We start from the raw sequence: 18448 nt of genomic DNA on the forward strand, positions 1-18448 counted from the left end.
TCTTGAGAAATCTGTATGCAGGTCAGGAAGCAACAGTTAGAATTTGACATGGAACAACAGACTGGTTCCAAATAGGAAAAGGAGTACGTCAAGGCTGTATATTGTCACCCTGCTTATTTAACTTCTATGCAGAGTACATCATGAGAAACGCTGGACTGGAAGAAACACAAGCTGGCATCAAGACTGCTGGGAGAAATATCAATAACCTCAGATATGCAGATGTCACCACCCTTATGGCAGAAAGTGAAGAGGAACTAAAAAGCCTCTTGATGAAAGTGAAAGAGGAGAGCGAAAAAGTTGGCTTAAAGCTCAACATTCAGAAAACGAAGATCATGGCATCCGGTCCCATCACTCCATGAGAAATAGATGGGGAAACAGTAGAAACAGTGTCAGACTTTATTTTTGGGGGCTCCAAAATCACTGCAGATGGTGACTGCAGCCATGAAATTAAAAGACGCTTACTCCTTGGAAGAAAAGTTATGACCAACCTAGATAGTATATTCAAAGGCAGAGACATTACTTTGCCGACTAAGGACCGTCTAGTCAAGGCTATCATTTTTCCAGTGGTCATGTATGGATGTGAGAGTTGGACTGTGAAGAAAGCTGAGCGCCAAAGAATTGATGCATTTGAACTGTGGTGCTGGACGAGACTCTTGAGAGTCCCTTGGACTGCAAGGAGATCCAACCAGTCCATTCTGAAGGAGATCAACCCTGGGATTTCTTTGGAGGGAACGATGCTAAAGCTGAAGCTCCAGTACTTTGGCCACCTCATGCGAAGAGTTGACTCATTGGAAAAGACTCTGATGCTGGGAGAGATTGGGGGCAGGAGGAGAAGGGGCTGACAGAGGATGAGATGGCTGGATGGCATCACGGACTCGATGGACTGAGTCTGAGTGAACTCCGGGAGATGGTGATGGACAGGGAGGCCTGGCGTGCTGCTATTGATGGGGTCGCAGAGTCGGACACGACTGAGCGACTGAACTGAACTGAACTGAACTGAACTGAACTATGTCCACTGATTTACACATTGTCTGTGGCTGCATGCATGCATTCCATGCTAAGTTGCATCAACCCATGTCTGACTTTGCGACTCCATGGACTGTAGCCTGCCAGGCCCTTCTCTCTGTCCGTGGGATTCTCCATGCAAGAATACTGGAGTGGGTTGTTATGCCCTCCTCCAGAGGATCTTCCCGACCCAGAGATCAAACCTGTGTCTCTTACATCTCCTGTATTGGCAGGTGGATTCTTTACCATTAGTGCCATTTGGGAAGCCACTATGTTATACACACTTCTTTTTCTCAAATCTCCCAACTACATTTTAGGACAAGCTGCATCGTGCCCATTGTGCAGATGGGTAAATTCCATTGCAGAGTGAGTGAGTTGATACAGGAAATCACAAGCCAGAAGTGGACTGTCACGCCCCAGTCCTCTTCTTGACCCCCAGAGCCACCCACTCTGCCAAGACCCGCCACAGCCACTGCCTCCCTGCAAGGCCCTGGTGAAGTCTCTGTACCTCAGTCACCTGAACTAGGACTCCTGCTAAATGGGTTGAAGCTGGTGATCTGTGTGACATTTTAAAATTGTATACATGTCTTTTCTTTTTCTTTTCTGGACTTTATCACCAGGTCCCACTCGTGTTCCAGTGTGATGCTCATGTCAGTGAGAATAAACACTTGCTGAATCAAGGAGGGAATGAAGGAACTCTGCTCCCTCCAGGGCAGATGTTTTCCCTTTCATGACAGTCTTTAATACTCCTTGTCTTGAAGGCCAGAACTTGTTGGATTTCCCTAATGAAGAACTAAAATGCATTAGAAGCCCTGTGTGTATAAAGCACCAGTCTGGCCATGGGGTTGCAAAGAGTTGGACATGACTGAGCAACACAACACGTGGCACTGCTGGACGTATGAAGATAAATAAAGTGGCCACCCCGCTAATGCAGCACCAATATTAACAGGGAGGATCAATCATTCATCCCACTAAGGGTAAAGGTGTATGGTCTGTAGAGGTAAAACACTCATAGCACTGAGATGACAAGGAGCTTGTGTCTGTGAAGAACATAAAAGACTAGAGAGAAGTTCCATTTGAATAGATCTTGAAGGACATTTAGTATTGAAACAATCAGCTATTGATCTTATATCCAGAAAATCAGAGACCATGTGATCAGTTCAGTTCAGTTCACTCGCTCAGTCGTGTCCGACTCTTTGCGACCCCATGAATCGCAGCACGTCAGGCTTCCCTGTCCTTCACCAACGCCCGGAGTTTACTCAAACTCAAGTCTATCCTGTTGGTGATGCCATCCAACTATCTCATCTTCTGTCTTCCCCTTCTCGTCCTGCCTTCAGTCTTTCCCAGCATCAGGGTCTTTTCCAATGAGTCAGTTCTTCGCATCAGGTGGCTAAAGTATTAGAGTTTCAGCTTCAGCATCAGTCCTTCCAAAGAATATTCAGGACTGATCTCCTTTAGGATGGACTGGTTGGATCTCCTTGCAGTCCAAGGGATACAGAATACATAGTGTAAATTTCGGCACACCACAATGCTCTTTGTACCTAATTATGTTAATTAGGTGAATACCAAATTAAATTATGTTTAGAGAATACAAATTAAGTAAGAGAGCAAACGCATAATGAGGTCCAGCCCCAGGAAAAGAAAACACTATGTCTGAGAGAGGACTGAAACTCTCCCTACCAGGAGAAGCACGCGTTTTTGCTTGCCTGCCTCGGCTCAGTGCCTGGAGCAGCGGTCCTCACAGCCTGGTTTCTGGGCCAGCTGCACTGTGATCGCCTGGGAACCTGTTAGAACTGTAAGTTCTTGGGCGCCCCATCAGACATCCTCAATCAGAAACCTTTGTGGGTGGGCAATGCGTATTTTCACAAGTCCTTTAGGCTGCTCAGACATTCACTCAATTTTGAAAACTACTGGTCCAAAGGACTGCATTGGATAAAATTCTGAGTTGGGCTCCATAGAAAACATTGTCAGACCAATTAGACATGTCAGACATGTGCCCTGCCTCCACACAAAGGAGCCAGGACACAGGTGCCAAAGAGTATGATCCCTGCAGAAATCAACAGTGGGCGTCCAACGTGCCCTGAGCACACCCTAATACCTGTGAAAATCAAGCAGTAATGAATGCAGTCACAAACACTTTCTGGGACGGGATGTTTTCTTAGTGGATAATGATTAATCTTCCCGATAAATAAAAGAGACAGGAACAGTTACTACCAGTTATAAAAGACACAGGTGCTAGAACAGGTTATGACCTAGACTCCTTACTAGGTATTTATCTTTGGATTATATTAGGTGTACAAAAGATAGAGGCAACCTGGCATATGATGTTTAGCTCTGATGAAACCATAATGGCAGAGATGACTATGATAGGGTTAGAGCACAGACCACAGCCTCTCCTTTGGCCCCGAAGCAGTGAGGTGTGGAGTAGCTCCGCATAAACCTTATTGTTCTGGTCCTTTTCTGATGCAGGCAATGGCTTCTCCATCATTTGCCAACTTTACTGAGCATCTATTGGGTGTCTGCTAACAGTGTACCAGTGTGATACAGCAAGGGTGGTGTGGCCAGACCACTCACACAGATAAGGGATAAAACAGCTAGAACAGATGGCAAAACTGGAAAAGGGGGAGCTGGTCCTGGAAGAAGTCCAAGGTCTGGGCACATCTCCAAAATGACAGACTTTTGGAGTGTTTCAAAAATTCAGAACAGGACATGTATTTTACAGGTTTACAGAAATTTCTTTCCAGTCAGATTAAATGAACTCTCTGTGGTACCTATTTCTAATCTCCAGATGAGTTGTCCCCAGTCAAGCTCTAAAATGATCACCATTTCATGGAAGCATCCACCAGACACCACGGGTTCCGAACAAGAGTTGGGATATTCATGGGTGGGCAGTTAGCTGACTCTGGTTTATGATCGTGTCCCTCAGATGTGATTCCAGGTACGAAAATGCTATCTGCTCCAAACCCTTCAAAATAACCTTAAGAGAGCTACCTAATACAGCAGAGACATTTTATAATAAGAGTATACAATACCACTCACTACCCAAGAAGTTGCACAATTGATAGATAAGCAATTATAACTTTGATGGAAACACTATTTCCCAACAAGGAGAAAATGAGATTTGTTCGCTATTTTGAAATCCTGACAAATTACAAAAAGAGATAATTTTGTTTTAAAAAACTCCACCCTAAACGATGGCAGTCAGCTAAGATCAGGTTGATGGAAGACATCACAGTCCTAAACGGGAGCAGTAGAAAGAAAGACACAGGACACAAAGTTTCAGGGACAGAGGCGAGGCAAGAGGATAGGATGGCAGGAACACCAGGGGCGCTCCAAGTGTCGCGGCAATGGAGGCAGGAAGCAGAAAATGGCCCGAGCAAGTACCAGCGTGACTGGTTGGCACAGCACTCAGAGCAGCTGAGAGGGTCAGCACCGCCCTGTTCCTCTGGGGCCGAGCCGTGACCAGCCAAGGCACTTGCAAGCAGGAAGGGTGAGCGTGGGCACGAAGGCAGAGAGGAAGGCCGTCCACGACAGGGGAGAACCAGGAGCTGCTGGTAACTGGGAGGGATGGGAAGGAGCTGGCCTCGACGGCTGGCTCTCCCTGTCCGGATGCACGTTTCACTGTTGCTCCGTGAAGACAGGACACGGTACCCCAAAACAGCATCTATAGATGGCAACAGGGACACATAAACAGAAAGAGGAGTGGAAAACACAACAAGAGACATCCAAGGGAGGAAGCGCCAAGCGGGAGATCTTTAATGCATACTTAACGCTCTCAAAGCTGACGGCAATAGCTCATGCGTGAAACAAACATGCTGTGTGCTCAGTCACTGCAGTCGTGTCTGACTCTTTGCAACCCTACGGACTGCAGCCCGCCAGGCTCCTCTGTCCATGCGATTCTCCACCAAGAATACTGGAGCGGGTTGCCATGCCCTCCTCCAGGGGATCTTCCCAAGCCCGGCAGAGATCAGACCCACGTCTCCTGAGACTCCTGCACTGCGGGCAGATTCTTTACCGCTGAGCCACCACGGAAGCCCAAAACAAACATAGACTGTTCTAAAAAAAAATTTTTTAAAGACAACTCAAAAGACGAACAGAATAGCACAATGGTCGTAACAATTAATGCGAAAATGAGTGAGCTGGAAGGCCCAGCTAAGGAATTCTTCCTGAAGAAAAAAAAAAAAGTAATGGTAATAATGAGAAAGAAAGGTAAGAACAGAGAAGACAGACAGAAGGGTGGCCTCTTTTCATAGCTGTTCCAAGTCGAGAGGAACTGGCAAAGATTGGAGAGACTGGCAAAAACCCAAAGAAAGACACAAAATTCTTTAGAATAAAAAGACTGCACCTCCTAGACAAAATAAATGAAAAAAGATAACAAAGGAAAAACAGATATATCCTTCTCCAGGGGGACCTTCCTGACCCAGGGATTGAACCTACATCTCCTACATTGCAGGTGGATTCTTTACCACTGAGCTACCAGGGAAGCCCCTTAAAGCACTTACAATGATGTTTCCTGCCAGAACTTTATGTGGTTATTCATATTTGATGATGATTATTAATTTAATCAGAGAAAAGGTCAGTAAGATTTTATGTGTTTCAATAACTCACTGCAAATACCTTGATACTTGGAGAAATTTAGATTGAGAGCTCCGGTCTACCACCAGCTGTGCTGAGACAGAGAAGGCTGACTAGCAGGGTTGACAGAGGGTAGAGAGGAAGAGGTCCCCAGGTTACCGACAGCGCATAGGGCCAGGCCTTACCACAGCGATCCCGGACCACCAGGTTCCGACCTTCCTTCAGGTGGATGGTGAGGAGGTAGGCAAAAGGGCTGGGCAGGTTACTCAAGCCATCGCCAGCTTCCCTGAGACCCTGCGTAGATGGAGAAGTAACTGAAGTCAGTTGTCTTGGGCCCGAGAAACAGAATGTGGAAATGCTTCTTCATTTAAGCAAAAAGGATGCTTGCGATCATGGCAAATCGTCTAGCATTATCCTCCACCCCCACCTACTTCAATGCTTACCCTGTTCTTTATCTTTCTCCCAGAGGGATTCTATGAGAATTCATGACAAGAGTTTTGCAATATTAACTTTTCAAGAAGAAGTATTAATAGATAAGTTGCATGCTGACAACTGACATCCCCTTAAACTCACTCATGTTCTGCAGGATCCTTTATCCTAGTTTCTGGTGGAGTACCCAGAGAGGACTCAGCATGGAGAGGTCCAGCCATGGGGCGGGCCCCCACAGGCCTGGCCCACACCTCCAAGCTCAGATGTGGGATGTCTCTCTCCTCTTCTCCCCTTGCCCACCACCCCCCACCAGTTCACATGTAATAGAAAGATTCTAGTTCACGACGACTCAGATGACAGCCTCCTGATCCATGACCACTAACCCATGTCCCTCCCTGGGTCCCCACAGGAGACACTTCCTCTCTGGGGCATATTTTTCTTTCATACCCTGAGCCCCATTATAGTGCTTCCTACACTTAAACACACAGTCTCACCTCTCCCAAGCTCCTTTCCCTCTCCAGGAACACATCAACTTCTATAAGCCATTATATCAAATTCAAGTCTGTTTCTGAATATTTATTAAATGAATCCAATTCAGGTTTTGAAAAGAGCAAAGGTGTATCTTTCGAAAGAAAACGTACAGATAAAATGATGTGTTGTTCACTTATTTGACTTTCAATTAACCGATCTGTGGCTAAGTCACTCTCAACCAGCCTTCTTTTCAAAGTTTCTAGGTCCACATTTCAAAGCACTTCAAAATGGCTTTGTCTCCTGCACCAATCTCCCTCATTCTCATGGCTCTGTATTTTTAGAAGAATCTATTCCACTCTGACAAATCAATAGACACTGAATTCATCTTTTCCAGCCACAATTTGCAGGGCCTGTCTTTGTGGGTGACTACAGTTCCACATCCTTTAGAAATAAAAAGAGGCAAAGATCCAAACATTTGATAGGAAATATTTGTAGTACTTAGTGTTTGTTTTTAAGGAATGTCACTTACAGATTGCTCTTTGAAATGCTGAGATGTCAGAGCAGCATTCAGATCCCCACTTCCACAGAGCTTCTGTCAAGAAGAAGAAAAAGAATTAACAACCCTGCTTTAAAAAAGAAAAGAATATACCCTCACAAGGATACCCTTTATCAGGTCTTTCCCTTTGAAGCTGCCATTTGCATACCCAGTTTCAGATGTGCGGGGTACCTTCCAGAGCGTGTGGTGAGTCTTGGCAGTAAAAGGCTGACTCACTGGAGTCCATGAGGCTGCAGCCTCTGCCCTCTTAGTCACTGATCAGCGTGTAGATAAGGCCGATTCTACTCTCCCGTGGGGTGGCCAGCACATCTGGAGTTCATGCAAGTCATCAGCGTGCCAGCAGCTTTGTCCCAGGGGAGGACCAAGGGCCATCCTGCCAGGTCCCTCCATCAGGGACCTGCCTGGACCCCGGCCATAAAGGAGAAAAGGGTGGAACAGGTACCAGAGACCTGAGCTCATCAGTCAGGTAGGACCCATTTCAAATATGGTCACAAAGACCTTCCTCCAACCATAACCTCATGAACAAGAACCAATAAGGAAATGCAGATTCTCTACAAACGATCTCAGATGGGGAGGTGTATTTATATTTCCCAATTTAAATACGCCTCCAGTAACCAGGAAATGATGCCACCGGGCAATGAAGTGAGTATGGCTCAGCAGTAAGCGTGGGACGCAGTAGACATCTGCACTCTTATCAGGGTTTTATGCACAAATGTGAGGTCCCCAGGAGCTCTGGGATTTTATGAAGGTTCTGGGCTCAATGTGAGACTAGATGCCTACATGAAAAGGCACAGACAGTTGACGTGAAATGAACAAAAGGCCTCCTAGCACTTGGGGTGTGTGCCCATTTGTTGGACCCATTAGCTGGGGCTCATTCCCTGTGGGAAAACATGAGATTTCTCCCTCCAAACAAGACTGAGTAATTCTGAAGTTGTGGGTTAACTGAGACCCAGGCAGCAGTCGTGCAGAGATTGCTCAGATGACCCTGAAGCTCTGCAGGGGTGAAGGTGGGGAACAGATGCACTGTGGTCACTGATCCTTGGCACAGCAGGCTCAATTCAGAGAGTCTGCCTGGATGGAAGGCAGACTGGCTCCAGGACACTGCCTCTCTCTCTCTCTTTCTCTCGAGTGGAGCTTAGGTAAACAGAACCTGGATTCTAGAGCAAAAGGGCATTTCTTCAGATGCTACAAGGGCTACAAACAAGCAGGGGCTTTCTGGTCCACCCCCTGTACATGCACTGACACCACAAAGGGCTACAGGAACGAGCCCTGATCACAAGTCATGTGGAGCCTCATAAGCCCTCACCAGCGAGCACAGGGGTGTTCCTATAGATGTCTGCACCTGAGCTTCTCCCATCACATCTGCCTCTTTCTCCCAGTCTTAGTCAAATGTCCCTCAACTGTGAATACATTTCATTCAGGACCCAGGGTGATGGCAAGCACTTGGACCTTGCTCTAAGGACCCCAGCACTTCAGTCACGGGAAGCCCCAGCTGTGGAAGGACCACGATCACCCATTTCTCCCAGTGTGGGCTTGATCCCAGTAGCAGACAAGGAAGGAAGCAGCCGGGCCTCCAGCCACCTGTCTGGTTGGTGAACATCTACTTGTGTTACATGTAAAATGATACCCAGGAGAGCGAGACAGGACAGCCTGCGGGCTGCTTTATGAGGACGATCAATATTTCAAACTCAAATCTCTCAAGTTCAGAAGATGTCTCCTCATGCCTTTTACACTATGGCACTCTCCCACGGGGTCATCTCCTAGAAGCTCAGCAATTCCTCCTCTACCTGATCTGCAAAACCAAAAATGGCTGGATCAGGTCTTCATGTGCCGAATCAACAAGTAACATCTGCTGTGTGATCACCCTGTTAGTGTCTCCAGTTTCGTGAAACAAATCAACACCCCACTGAATCCATCCTATTTGAAGGCAGTTCTGCAAAACCACTGGTGCTGGGATCAGAATTCCTGTTTAGAGTGAGTGGTTATGAACTCAGTAACAGGGGGCCCAGTATCTTCCACGACCAAACAGGAGAGAGAATGTTCCCTAAGAAGCATCATTCCTCAACCAGCACACCTACACACTCTCCCAAGAGAGGCCTCCCTGCACTTAATGATAACTGATGAAGTGACAACTAATGATAACGCTCATGAAGTGACAAATGAGCCCACATCACCACCATCATTTACTTGCTATCAGAAACGATCATGGGGCTTTCCTTCAAATTCACGGTAAGTCTTCCGCTTAGAATAACATGGAAATTAAATGTGAAGAATGACATTAATTCAACATGATGGCTGGTTTTACTCACAGAAAAGTCACAGAACTTAAAGTTATGGTTCCCATGGCCCCTGTAACTGTCACCCGTTGTATATACACACCAAGGAAGGAAAGTGATCACTATAAAGAAGACAGGAAAAGCCTGCAGAAGCAAAGGAGGACCAGGTTACAGCCACTGGGGGACACATAACTGAACATTTCCTTACGTTCTGCACGGAGCCAAAGGATTTTTCATTGAGTAAAACTGCATTATTTTCAGCTGTTTTTGTAAACCAACTAACAAATTGGTAACTTTTTCATTAAAAAATTACAATGAGTATTTTTCTTGTAGGAATACTTGGTATCTGCCATCTTGAGATTTCTGTTGTGGTTCTCAGCAAGCATAATTAAGCACTCTAATTTTTATTTTTAAATTTTACCTTAAAAAAGTTAACACACAGTGAAACTGGCTTCTCACATGTGTGTATAGTATGATGATATTTTAATACATGTATGTATTTGTGTAACTACCACCAGTATTAGGACACAGAACTGCTGCTGCTGCTGCTAAGTTGCTTCAGTGGTGTCCGACTCTGTGTGACCCCATAGACGACAGCCCACCAGGCTCCCCGTCCCTGGGATTCTCCAAGCAAGAACACTGGAGTGGGTTGCCACTTCCTTCTCCAATGCATGAAAGTGAAAAGTGAAAGTGAAGTTGCTCAGTCGAGTCAGACTCTTCGTGACCCCATGGACTGCAGCCCACCAGGCTCCTCCATCCATGGGATTTTCCAGGCAATAGTACTGGAGTGGGTCCCCCCCAAAAAAATCCTGCATGTGATCCCATTGTGGTCTAGTCGCTCCCTCTCCCTACTCCATGGCAGTAAATGACCTGTTCTTATCCTATAGCTTCACCTCTTTTCAGAATATCATATGTATGTAAACTTTTGACACTGGCTAACACCAAAACCTGTATGCAGGTCAAGAAGCAACAGTTACAACAGGACATGGAACAACAGACTGGTTCCAAATAGGAAAAAGAGTACGTCAAGGCTGTATATTATCACCCTGCTGATTTAACTTATAAGCAGAGTACATCATGAGAAATGCTGGAAGAAGCACAAGCTAGAATCAAGATTGCCAGGAGAAATACCAATAACCTCAGATATGCAGATGACACCACCCTTATGGCAGAAAGTGAAGAGGAACTAAAAAGCCTCTGGATGAAAGTGAAAGTGGAGAGCGAAAAAGTTGGCTTAAAGCTCAACATTCAGAAAACAAAGATCATGGCATCCAGTCCCATCACTTCATGGCAAATAGATGGGGAAACAGTGGAAACAGTGGCTGACTTTGTTTTTCTGGGCTCCAAAATCACTGCAGATGGTGACTGTAGCCATGAAATTAAAAGATGCTTACTCCTTGGAAGGAAAGTTATAACCAACCTAGACAGGTTATATAATAACATATAATATGGTTAATAATAACCATATTAAAAAGCAGAGACATTACTTTGCCAACAAAGGTCCGTCTAGTCAAGGCTATGGTTTTTCTAGTAGTCATGTATGGATGTGAGAGTTGGACTATAAAGAAAGCTGAGGGCAGAAGAATCGATGCTTTTGAACCGTGGTGTTGGAGAAGACTTTTGAGCATCCCTTGGACTGCAAGGAGGTCCAGCCAGTCCATCCTAAAGGAGATCAGTCCTGGGTATTCATTGGAAGGACTGATGTTGAACCTGAAGCTCCAATACTTTGGCCACCTGATGCGAAGAGCTGACTCATTTGAAAAGACCATGATGCTGGGAAAGATTGAAGGCAGGAGGAGAAGGGACGGCAGAGGATGAGATGGTTGGATGGCATCACCGACTCAATCGACATGGGTTTGGGTAAACTCTGGGAGTTGGTGATGGACAGGGAGGCCTGGCATGCTGCAGTTCATGGGGTCACAAAGAGCTGGACACGACTGAGCAACTGAACTGAACTAAACATCTTTCACTCAGCAGAGTGCCTCTGAAATCCATTCAAACTGGCAATTTTTTAAATTGCTGAATGGTATTCCACAATTATGAGTGTACTATAGTTTCGGAGAAGGCAATGGCACCCCACTCCAGTACTCTTGCCTGGAAAATCCCATGGATGGAGGAGCCTGGTAGGCTGCAGTCCACGGGGTCGCTGGGAGTCAGACACGACTGAGCAACTTCATTTTCACTTTTCACCTTCATGCACTGGAGAAGGAAATGGCAACCCACTCCAGTGTTCTTGCCTGGAGAATCCCAGGGACGGGAGAGCCTGTTGGGCTGCCATCTATGGGGTCGCACAGAGTTGGACACGACTGAAGCGACTTAGCAGCAGCAGCAGCAGCATAGTTTGTTTATCCATTAAGCACTGGTTTTAACCATTTTAAACAAATGTTTCCAAGGGCATACTCAGGAAAAGACAAATAATCTTGAGTATCATTAGTGATGAAAAGTCTTCATATGATAAAGCTCTCTAATTATATACAACATCCAGAAACTCAGCACTAACATGTTGGCAGAAGGCCAGTCATCCCTCACACAACTCTCCCTGTCACCTTTCCGGTAAATGGGATTTGTGTGTGTTTGCATGTGTGCGTGAGCACAGCAAATTTACATCAATATTTCCATTTTATCTTGCTTTAAGGTATAATTTATGGAAAAGTAAAACTTACAAAACTGCATATAAAACTTATTAAAATGAGAAGATATTCGCATGGATGGGTCAATTGTTTAAAAAAGGAAAAGAAAATCTCCAGTCACCAAGGATCTTAAGAGAAAGACACTGATGTGAAAAAAACAACATTTTCTTTTGTTTACACTATGTGTGATCTTGTACAAATATCACTTCCCATGTGGCTGTCTGAAGGATCTTACCACGACGAATACACAGGAAGTCTAATAAGCAAAGTAAACAATCGTTGACTGTTTAAAACTTTCGTGGAAGAAGATGTAAACCCACATGCAGGAAAGCTAAATAAGAGTAACAAGTTGGCTGAGAAGGTCACTTGGATGGTCTCTGGGAAATACTCTATCCAAGGACATGAGTATAGCAAATGATATATATAATACATATGGAATTAATTACTTAACCCACATCTATTATTGGTGGGCCAAAAAGTTTGCTTGGGTTTTTCCATAGGATATAATGGGAGGGAGGGGACATAGGAATACCTGTGGCTGAACCAAGTTGATGTATGGCAGAAACCAACACAACTTTGTAATTATCCTTCAATTAAAAATAAATAAAGGAAGAAAAAAAGATGTGATGGAAAAACCCAAATGACCTTTTGGGCCAAGCCACCATTAAGTCTGTGAGTACTCAGGAAGAGTGTAGTCACAGACACAAATACCTACAGGGAAAGGAAGTAGCAAGAAGGGCAGAAGGCAGATGATTAGACAGACCATTACGTGATGCTTGAAAACAGGGACGGAATTCAAACAACTCAGGCGGCAGTCAGAGGTCACAGTCAGAATGCCTGTTCAGAAAAATTCACGTCTACCAAATGGCTAAGTCTATGTGGATGCAATTTTCATATAACTTTTTAGGAGGTTATGGATCATACAATCATGGTATACACATTTATTTTCCCCCACTCCCAAAATCATTTAAAATGTTATCTAATACACAAAATATAAGTATGTGCATCTGTGTGAATATTCACTGCCTATACCAGCAAATTAAGGCCCAACAGTTGTCTTTATAAAGTTTAAACACTGAAGCACAGCCCCACCTATCTATTTGTGTATTGCCTATGTATATATTTATATACTTTCTATGGCTATTTTCATGCTACACCAGGGTTGAGTAGTTGCGACAGAGCAAGAGCTATGGTTCACAAAGCTGTACCTATGTATTTTACCTGGCCCTTTACAGAAAAAGTCTGCCAACCTTCGTATAGGGAACTTCTCTTACCACATTCAGCAACATGTGCCCACTGACCTTCCGTAACCATTTTCAAGACTGCTAGCAGTAAGTACTTTAAAAATAACAGTGGTCCCCTCTTTACTCTGGCTGCTGCTGCTGCTGCTGCTAAGTCGCTTCAGTCGTGTCCGACTCTGTGCGACCCCATAGACGGCAGCGCACCAGGATCCCCCATCCCTGGGATTCTGGCTAGCGCTTCATAATCAACAAATACACGCTTCTGTTAACTTCTTAAAAGAAGTCCATGGGCTGTCATTAGTAATTCACCAATTTACAAATTGAGAGCCAGAGCTAAGAGGCCAGATGGTTGCCAAAGAGAAGCAAGAGAGGTTACTCAGCCCTTCACCTGGTAACTGCTCTTCACTGCACACAACTGCGCCCAGAACCAGGAGAATCTCAAAGCAGAACCTTCACGTGACATGCACAACAGTCAGCTCTGACCAGTAGTAGACAAACCCCTGGAGCCACAAACACCTAAGTCTGAATCCCACCTCTGCTACGTCCTGGCTTTGTGGCCTTGAAAAGTTTCACGGCCACAGGAGCATCTCTCAAAGGGGCAAAAAAAATCTATTACCATTACAGGCTGTGAGGAGAAAAATTCATTCCTTCAAAAATTCATTCCTTCAACCCAAGTTCCTTCTTTGGACCAGTCACTGTACAAGGATCTCTGTATAAAGAGTGAGCCCAGCAAGTGTGGCCCAATGAGACGACATTTACACAGCAGAGTTCCTTCCACAGAACCTCTCGAGGTGCTATTAAATTGGTGTTGCCATTCTATTATTTTTTATTACTATGAAGACAGTGGATGTGTTTGCAAAGACTGAAGAAAACAACTCAATGAAGGTGGTCAGTAACCCAAGTCCACTCCTTCAGTCTGACCATCCCTTCCCCACCGACACTCTTATGATGGCAGATAGACCATCAAGGTAGGGCTTCCAAAGTGGTGCAGTGATGGAGAATCCGCCTGCAACGCAGAAGATGTAGGAGATGTAGGTTTGATCCCTGGGTCAGGAAGACCCCCTGGAGGAAGAAATAGCAACCCACTCTAGTATGCTTTGGCTCCGTCACTTCATTCTTTCTGGAGTTATTTCTCCACTGATCTCCAGGAGCATATTGGGCACCTACCGACCTGGGGGAGTTCATCTTTCAGTGTCCTATCTTTTTGCCTTTTCATACTATTCCTGGAGTTCTCAAGGCAAGAATACTGAAGTGGTTTGCCTTTCCCTTCTCCAGTGGTCCACGTTTTATCAGAGCTCTCCACCATGACTCATCCTTCTTGGGTGGCCCTACATGGCATGGTTCATAGTTTCGTTGAGTTAGACAAGGCTGTTGTCCAGGTGATCAGATTGGTTAGTTTCCTGTGACCGTACTTTGCAGTCTGTCTGCCCTCTGATGGAGAAGAATAAGAGGCTTACAGAAGCTTCCTGATGGGAGAGACTGACTGAGGGGAAACTTTAATCCAATTTTCTGTTGATGAGTGAGGCTGTGTTCCCTCCCTGTTATTTAGGAGGGGACAATCTGGTGGAGGTAATGAAGATGATGGTGATCTCCTTCAAAAGGCATGCACGGCTACTCTCAGTGCCCCCAGCCCTGCAGCAGGCCGCCACCAGTCCACACCTCTGCTGGAGGCTCCTGGACACTCACGGGCAAGTCTGGGTCAGTCTCTTGTGGGGTCACTGCTCCTTTCTCCTGGGTCCTGGTGCACACAAATTCCTGCAAGGAGATCCAACCAATCCATCCTAAAGGAAATCAGTCCTGAATGTTCATTGGAAGGACTGATGCTGAAGCTGAAACTCCAATACTTTGGCCAGCTGATGCGAAGAACTGACTCATCTGAAAAGACCCTGATGCTGGGAAAAATTTAAGGCAAGAGGAGAAGGGGATGACAGAGGATGAGACAGTTGGATGGCATCACCTACTCAATGGACACAAGTTTGAGTAAACCCCGGGAGTTGGTGATGGACAGGGAAGCCTGGCGTGGTGCAGTTCATGGGGTCGCAGAAAGTCAGACACGACTGAACGACTGAACTGAACCAGTATGCTTTCCTGGACAATCCCATGGACAGAGGAGCCTGGCGGGCTGCAGTTCACAGGATCACAAAGAGTCAGACACGACGTAGCTACTAACACACACATACATACACAATCAAGGCAGATCTTAGGATGGAGATGTCTTCCTCTCTTCTCTCAGCTTATTAACTTGAACCTGCTTCCTCCACAACTCCAATCTGAGGCAAACTCACTTATTGCTATTCCCAGTGTCCACAGCAGGTACAGCAAGCATCACTTCATGCTATTGATCCATCCTGCCCTGCCTGTGAGCAAACACAGCTCCCAGCCCACAGGGTACCTTTGCATCTGCTCATCCAGCATCCCGGGTGGTTGCTATGGTAGCAGAGTTAGCTGGCAGGATGGGAAAGCCCCTGTGCTACAGCCTCAGAAGTAACTCTGACACCTCCCACCATCCTCTCCAGTCACACTGCTTCCGTGCTGTCTCTGACATACACCAGGCACACTCCTACCTCCCTGGAATCTGTATGCTGTCTCTTCTGTATTTCAGGAATGCTTTTCTCCCAACACGTGTACAACGTGCTTTCTCACCTCCTCTAGGTCTTGTATACATGTTTTCTTCTCAGAAGAGGTATTTCCTGACCACTGTGTTCAAAATGGTCACACCTCCAACTCAGCGTTCCTAAATGCTTCCTCTGCTTTATTTTTCTCCATCCAATCTCTCACTTTTTGAACATATCTGAAGCCCACCACCATCTAGAACAGGATCTCCAGGAGGAAACACACCGTGGTCTGCTTTGTCGACCGCTGTGTTCCCAGTGTCTCAGGGCAGGATCGGCACATAGCAGGTATGGGAAGAAGGGAGGGGAAAAGAAAAATGAGAACAATTCCATGAAGGACCCTGGGGCACGGTTTACATGCTTGTCTCACTGACATCACGTATGTTCAGCAATGATTTCTGACATAAAACAAAAATAGTAAAGAACACACAACTGAATAGTAACAGTAATAGCAACTGAAGTGTCGAGAAACTGACGCCCTTGTTTCATTCGGCAAGCTGTCGGTTGTTTCCTCTCCTCTGTGGTTTGTCATCTTGCTTCTCTGTGGTCACTAAACTGAAGCTCTGTGGTTGCCAAGCAGAGTTTCTGGAACTATCCCAATAAGGTACTCCTCTAAACCACTCAACTCGTCCACATAAGCTTGCACCAAAGTGAGACGTTTAAAACTCCAGCTGTCAGAGTGTTAGGGAAGGAGGGACCCCATTGTGGGGTGACATCAATGGTGGGGCAGGGATGGCATTAATCCTCCATTCAGGATTATTGGCTACAGACCATGATAATAAACCATTCCATCACTGTAACTGAAAGGGGGATTTAAAAGGGCACAGTGGACACTGAAAAACAAATACCTTCCTTTGATGATCAACTCTTTCTAGATCACCAGCTCTGAGTTCTCCTGAACTGCAGGTCTACATTTCTCTAAACCCCTGACACATACAGAGTTTGGCACACGGGCTTTAGATTCAAACAATCCTCGATTTAGTTCCTGGCTCTGACACTTACGAGCTGGGTATTAGGCAAGTCTTTCAACCTCTTTGGCCCTCGACTTCATGCTGAAAACATAATGATAAAAATAATAACAGTAATAAATACAACCATAATCTTAGCAGCGAGTCCTCATTGGGTGCTTGCAATTGCCACGTACTGGGCTATGAGCTAATTCTATTTTTCTAGTGTCATAAAAAACAACCTTAACTACCTGGATTTATTCGCCACCTATCTGAGTCTTAACCTCAAAATGCATCCGCTTCAGGCCTTTCCAGCCACATACTCGGAGCAATCTCTCTGCTCCCCTTTCACCTCAAATGGCTTATCTCACACTGTCTAGAGATTGCCTCAGAGTGCTGGTCACTGTTTCCAGTAATTGGGTCTCGTCTCAACTCCATCATCAACACCAAGGACGAGAACCAGAGGTGACTCTGTATTTTCTAAATTCTTAACCACGAAAAAGTACCTTGTAAAATATCTTCTGGGGGGAATGCTGATAGGAGAAAGAAGCAAAAAAAAAAAACAGCAAGATAGAAGAAAAAATAAATGACTCTCCCTTTGAGTCTCCCTAATTTTATCTTCTTCATATAAGAGGAGACATTTGGGAACGCCTTCAAAACTCACCTGGGGCTTCCCTGGTGGCTCAGAGGATAAAGCATCTGCCTGCAATGCAGGAGACCCGGGTTCGATCCCTGGGTTGGGAAGATCCCCTGGAGAAGGAAATGGCAACCCACTCCAATACTCTTGCCTGGAAAATCCCATGGACAGAGGAGCCTGGCAGGCTATAGTCCACAGGGTCGCAAAGATTTGGACACAACTGAGCGACTTCACTTTCTTTCACTTTCAAAACTCACCTACCCACTCAAGGTCTCCATGGATCAGCATTTCTCCCAAGCAAACTGAATTTCTATGCACCCCACCCCCGCCAGCACACAGCAGTCAACTTCAGACACAAAGTGAATCAATATATTTTACATAAGTTAGGTTTGCAGAAAGACTGGGGAAAAAACGGAAGAAGACATTATCTCTGCTCTTCCAGGCTAACAAGAGAGGCTGACTTCTACACTGCTGGCCAAACACACAGTGGTGGTGGTTGTGTGGGGCAACAGCATGAGATGCCCTTTTAGCATCTCGAGCCCCAAGTCATGGTGCTGAGAGCAACGGGAAAGAGTGTCATCCATCAGAGGGGGTACATACGTAGTCACATACAGGAGGCAATCTGGTTGCCAGGCAACCGTGATAGGCTATCACCTTGAATGAAAAAAGCACAACTAATAAAATGTCAGTCATAAAAAGGGACAAGTCTCACATGGAAGTGTCGCAAAACGACCTGCCCATTTGAACCCTGTAGACAGGAGAGGAAGCCTATCCCCTAGGACATTAAGAATCTCGGCTTCATTAGCAAGTGAGGCAAATCCCAGCGCAGGCCTCAGACCACGGATGTTCCATCCCTCACCCCCTCGGGAAATTAACCCTGAATATTCATTGGAAGGACTGATGCTGAAACTGAAGCTCCAATACTTTGGCCACCTGATGGGAAAAGCTGACTCATCTGAAAAGACCCTGATACTGGGAAAGATTGAAAGCAGGAAGAGAAGGGGACGACAGAGGCTGAGATGGTTGTATGCCATCACTGACTGAATGGCCATGAGTTTGCGCAAACTCT

General features: G+C 45.6%; 1 protein-coding gene across 1 annotated transcript in view; it reads right to left on the bottom strand.

Moving 5' to 3' along the window:
* The window catches only part of MCTP2 (multiple C2 and transmembrane domain containing 2), a 202325-nt gene that overhangs the window by 176828 nt on the left and 7049 nt on the right, over positions 1-18448 (bottom strand). The window contains exons 2-3 of the mRNA XM_052659435.1: positions 7010-7072; positions 5766-5874 (exon numbers count right to left, since the gene is read on the bottom strand). Of these exons, the coding sequence (XP_052515395.1) occupies positions 5766-5874; positions 7010-7072 (172 nt within the window). The remainder of the gene's footprint in view (positions 1-5765; positions 5875-7009; positions 7073-18448) is intronic.

The sequence above is a fragment of the Budorcas taxicolor genome, chromosome 21, assembly GCF_023091745.1.
Source record: "Budorcas taxicolor isolate Tak-1 chromosome 21, Takin1.1, whole genome shotgun sequence".
Lineage (NCBI taxonomy): Eukaryota > Metazoa > Chordata > Mammalia > Artiodactyla > Bovidae > Budorcas > Budorcas taxicolor.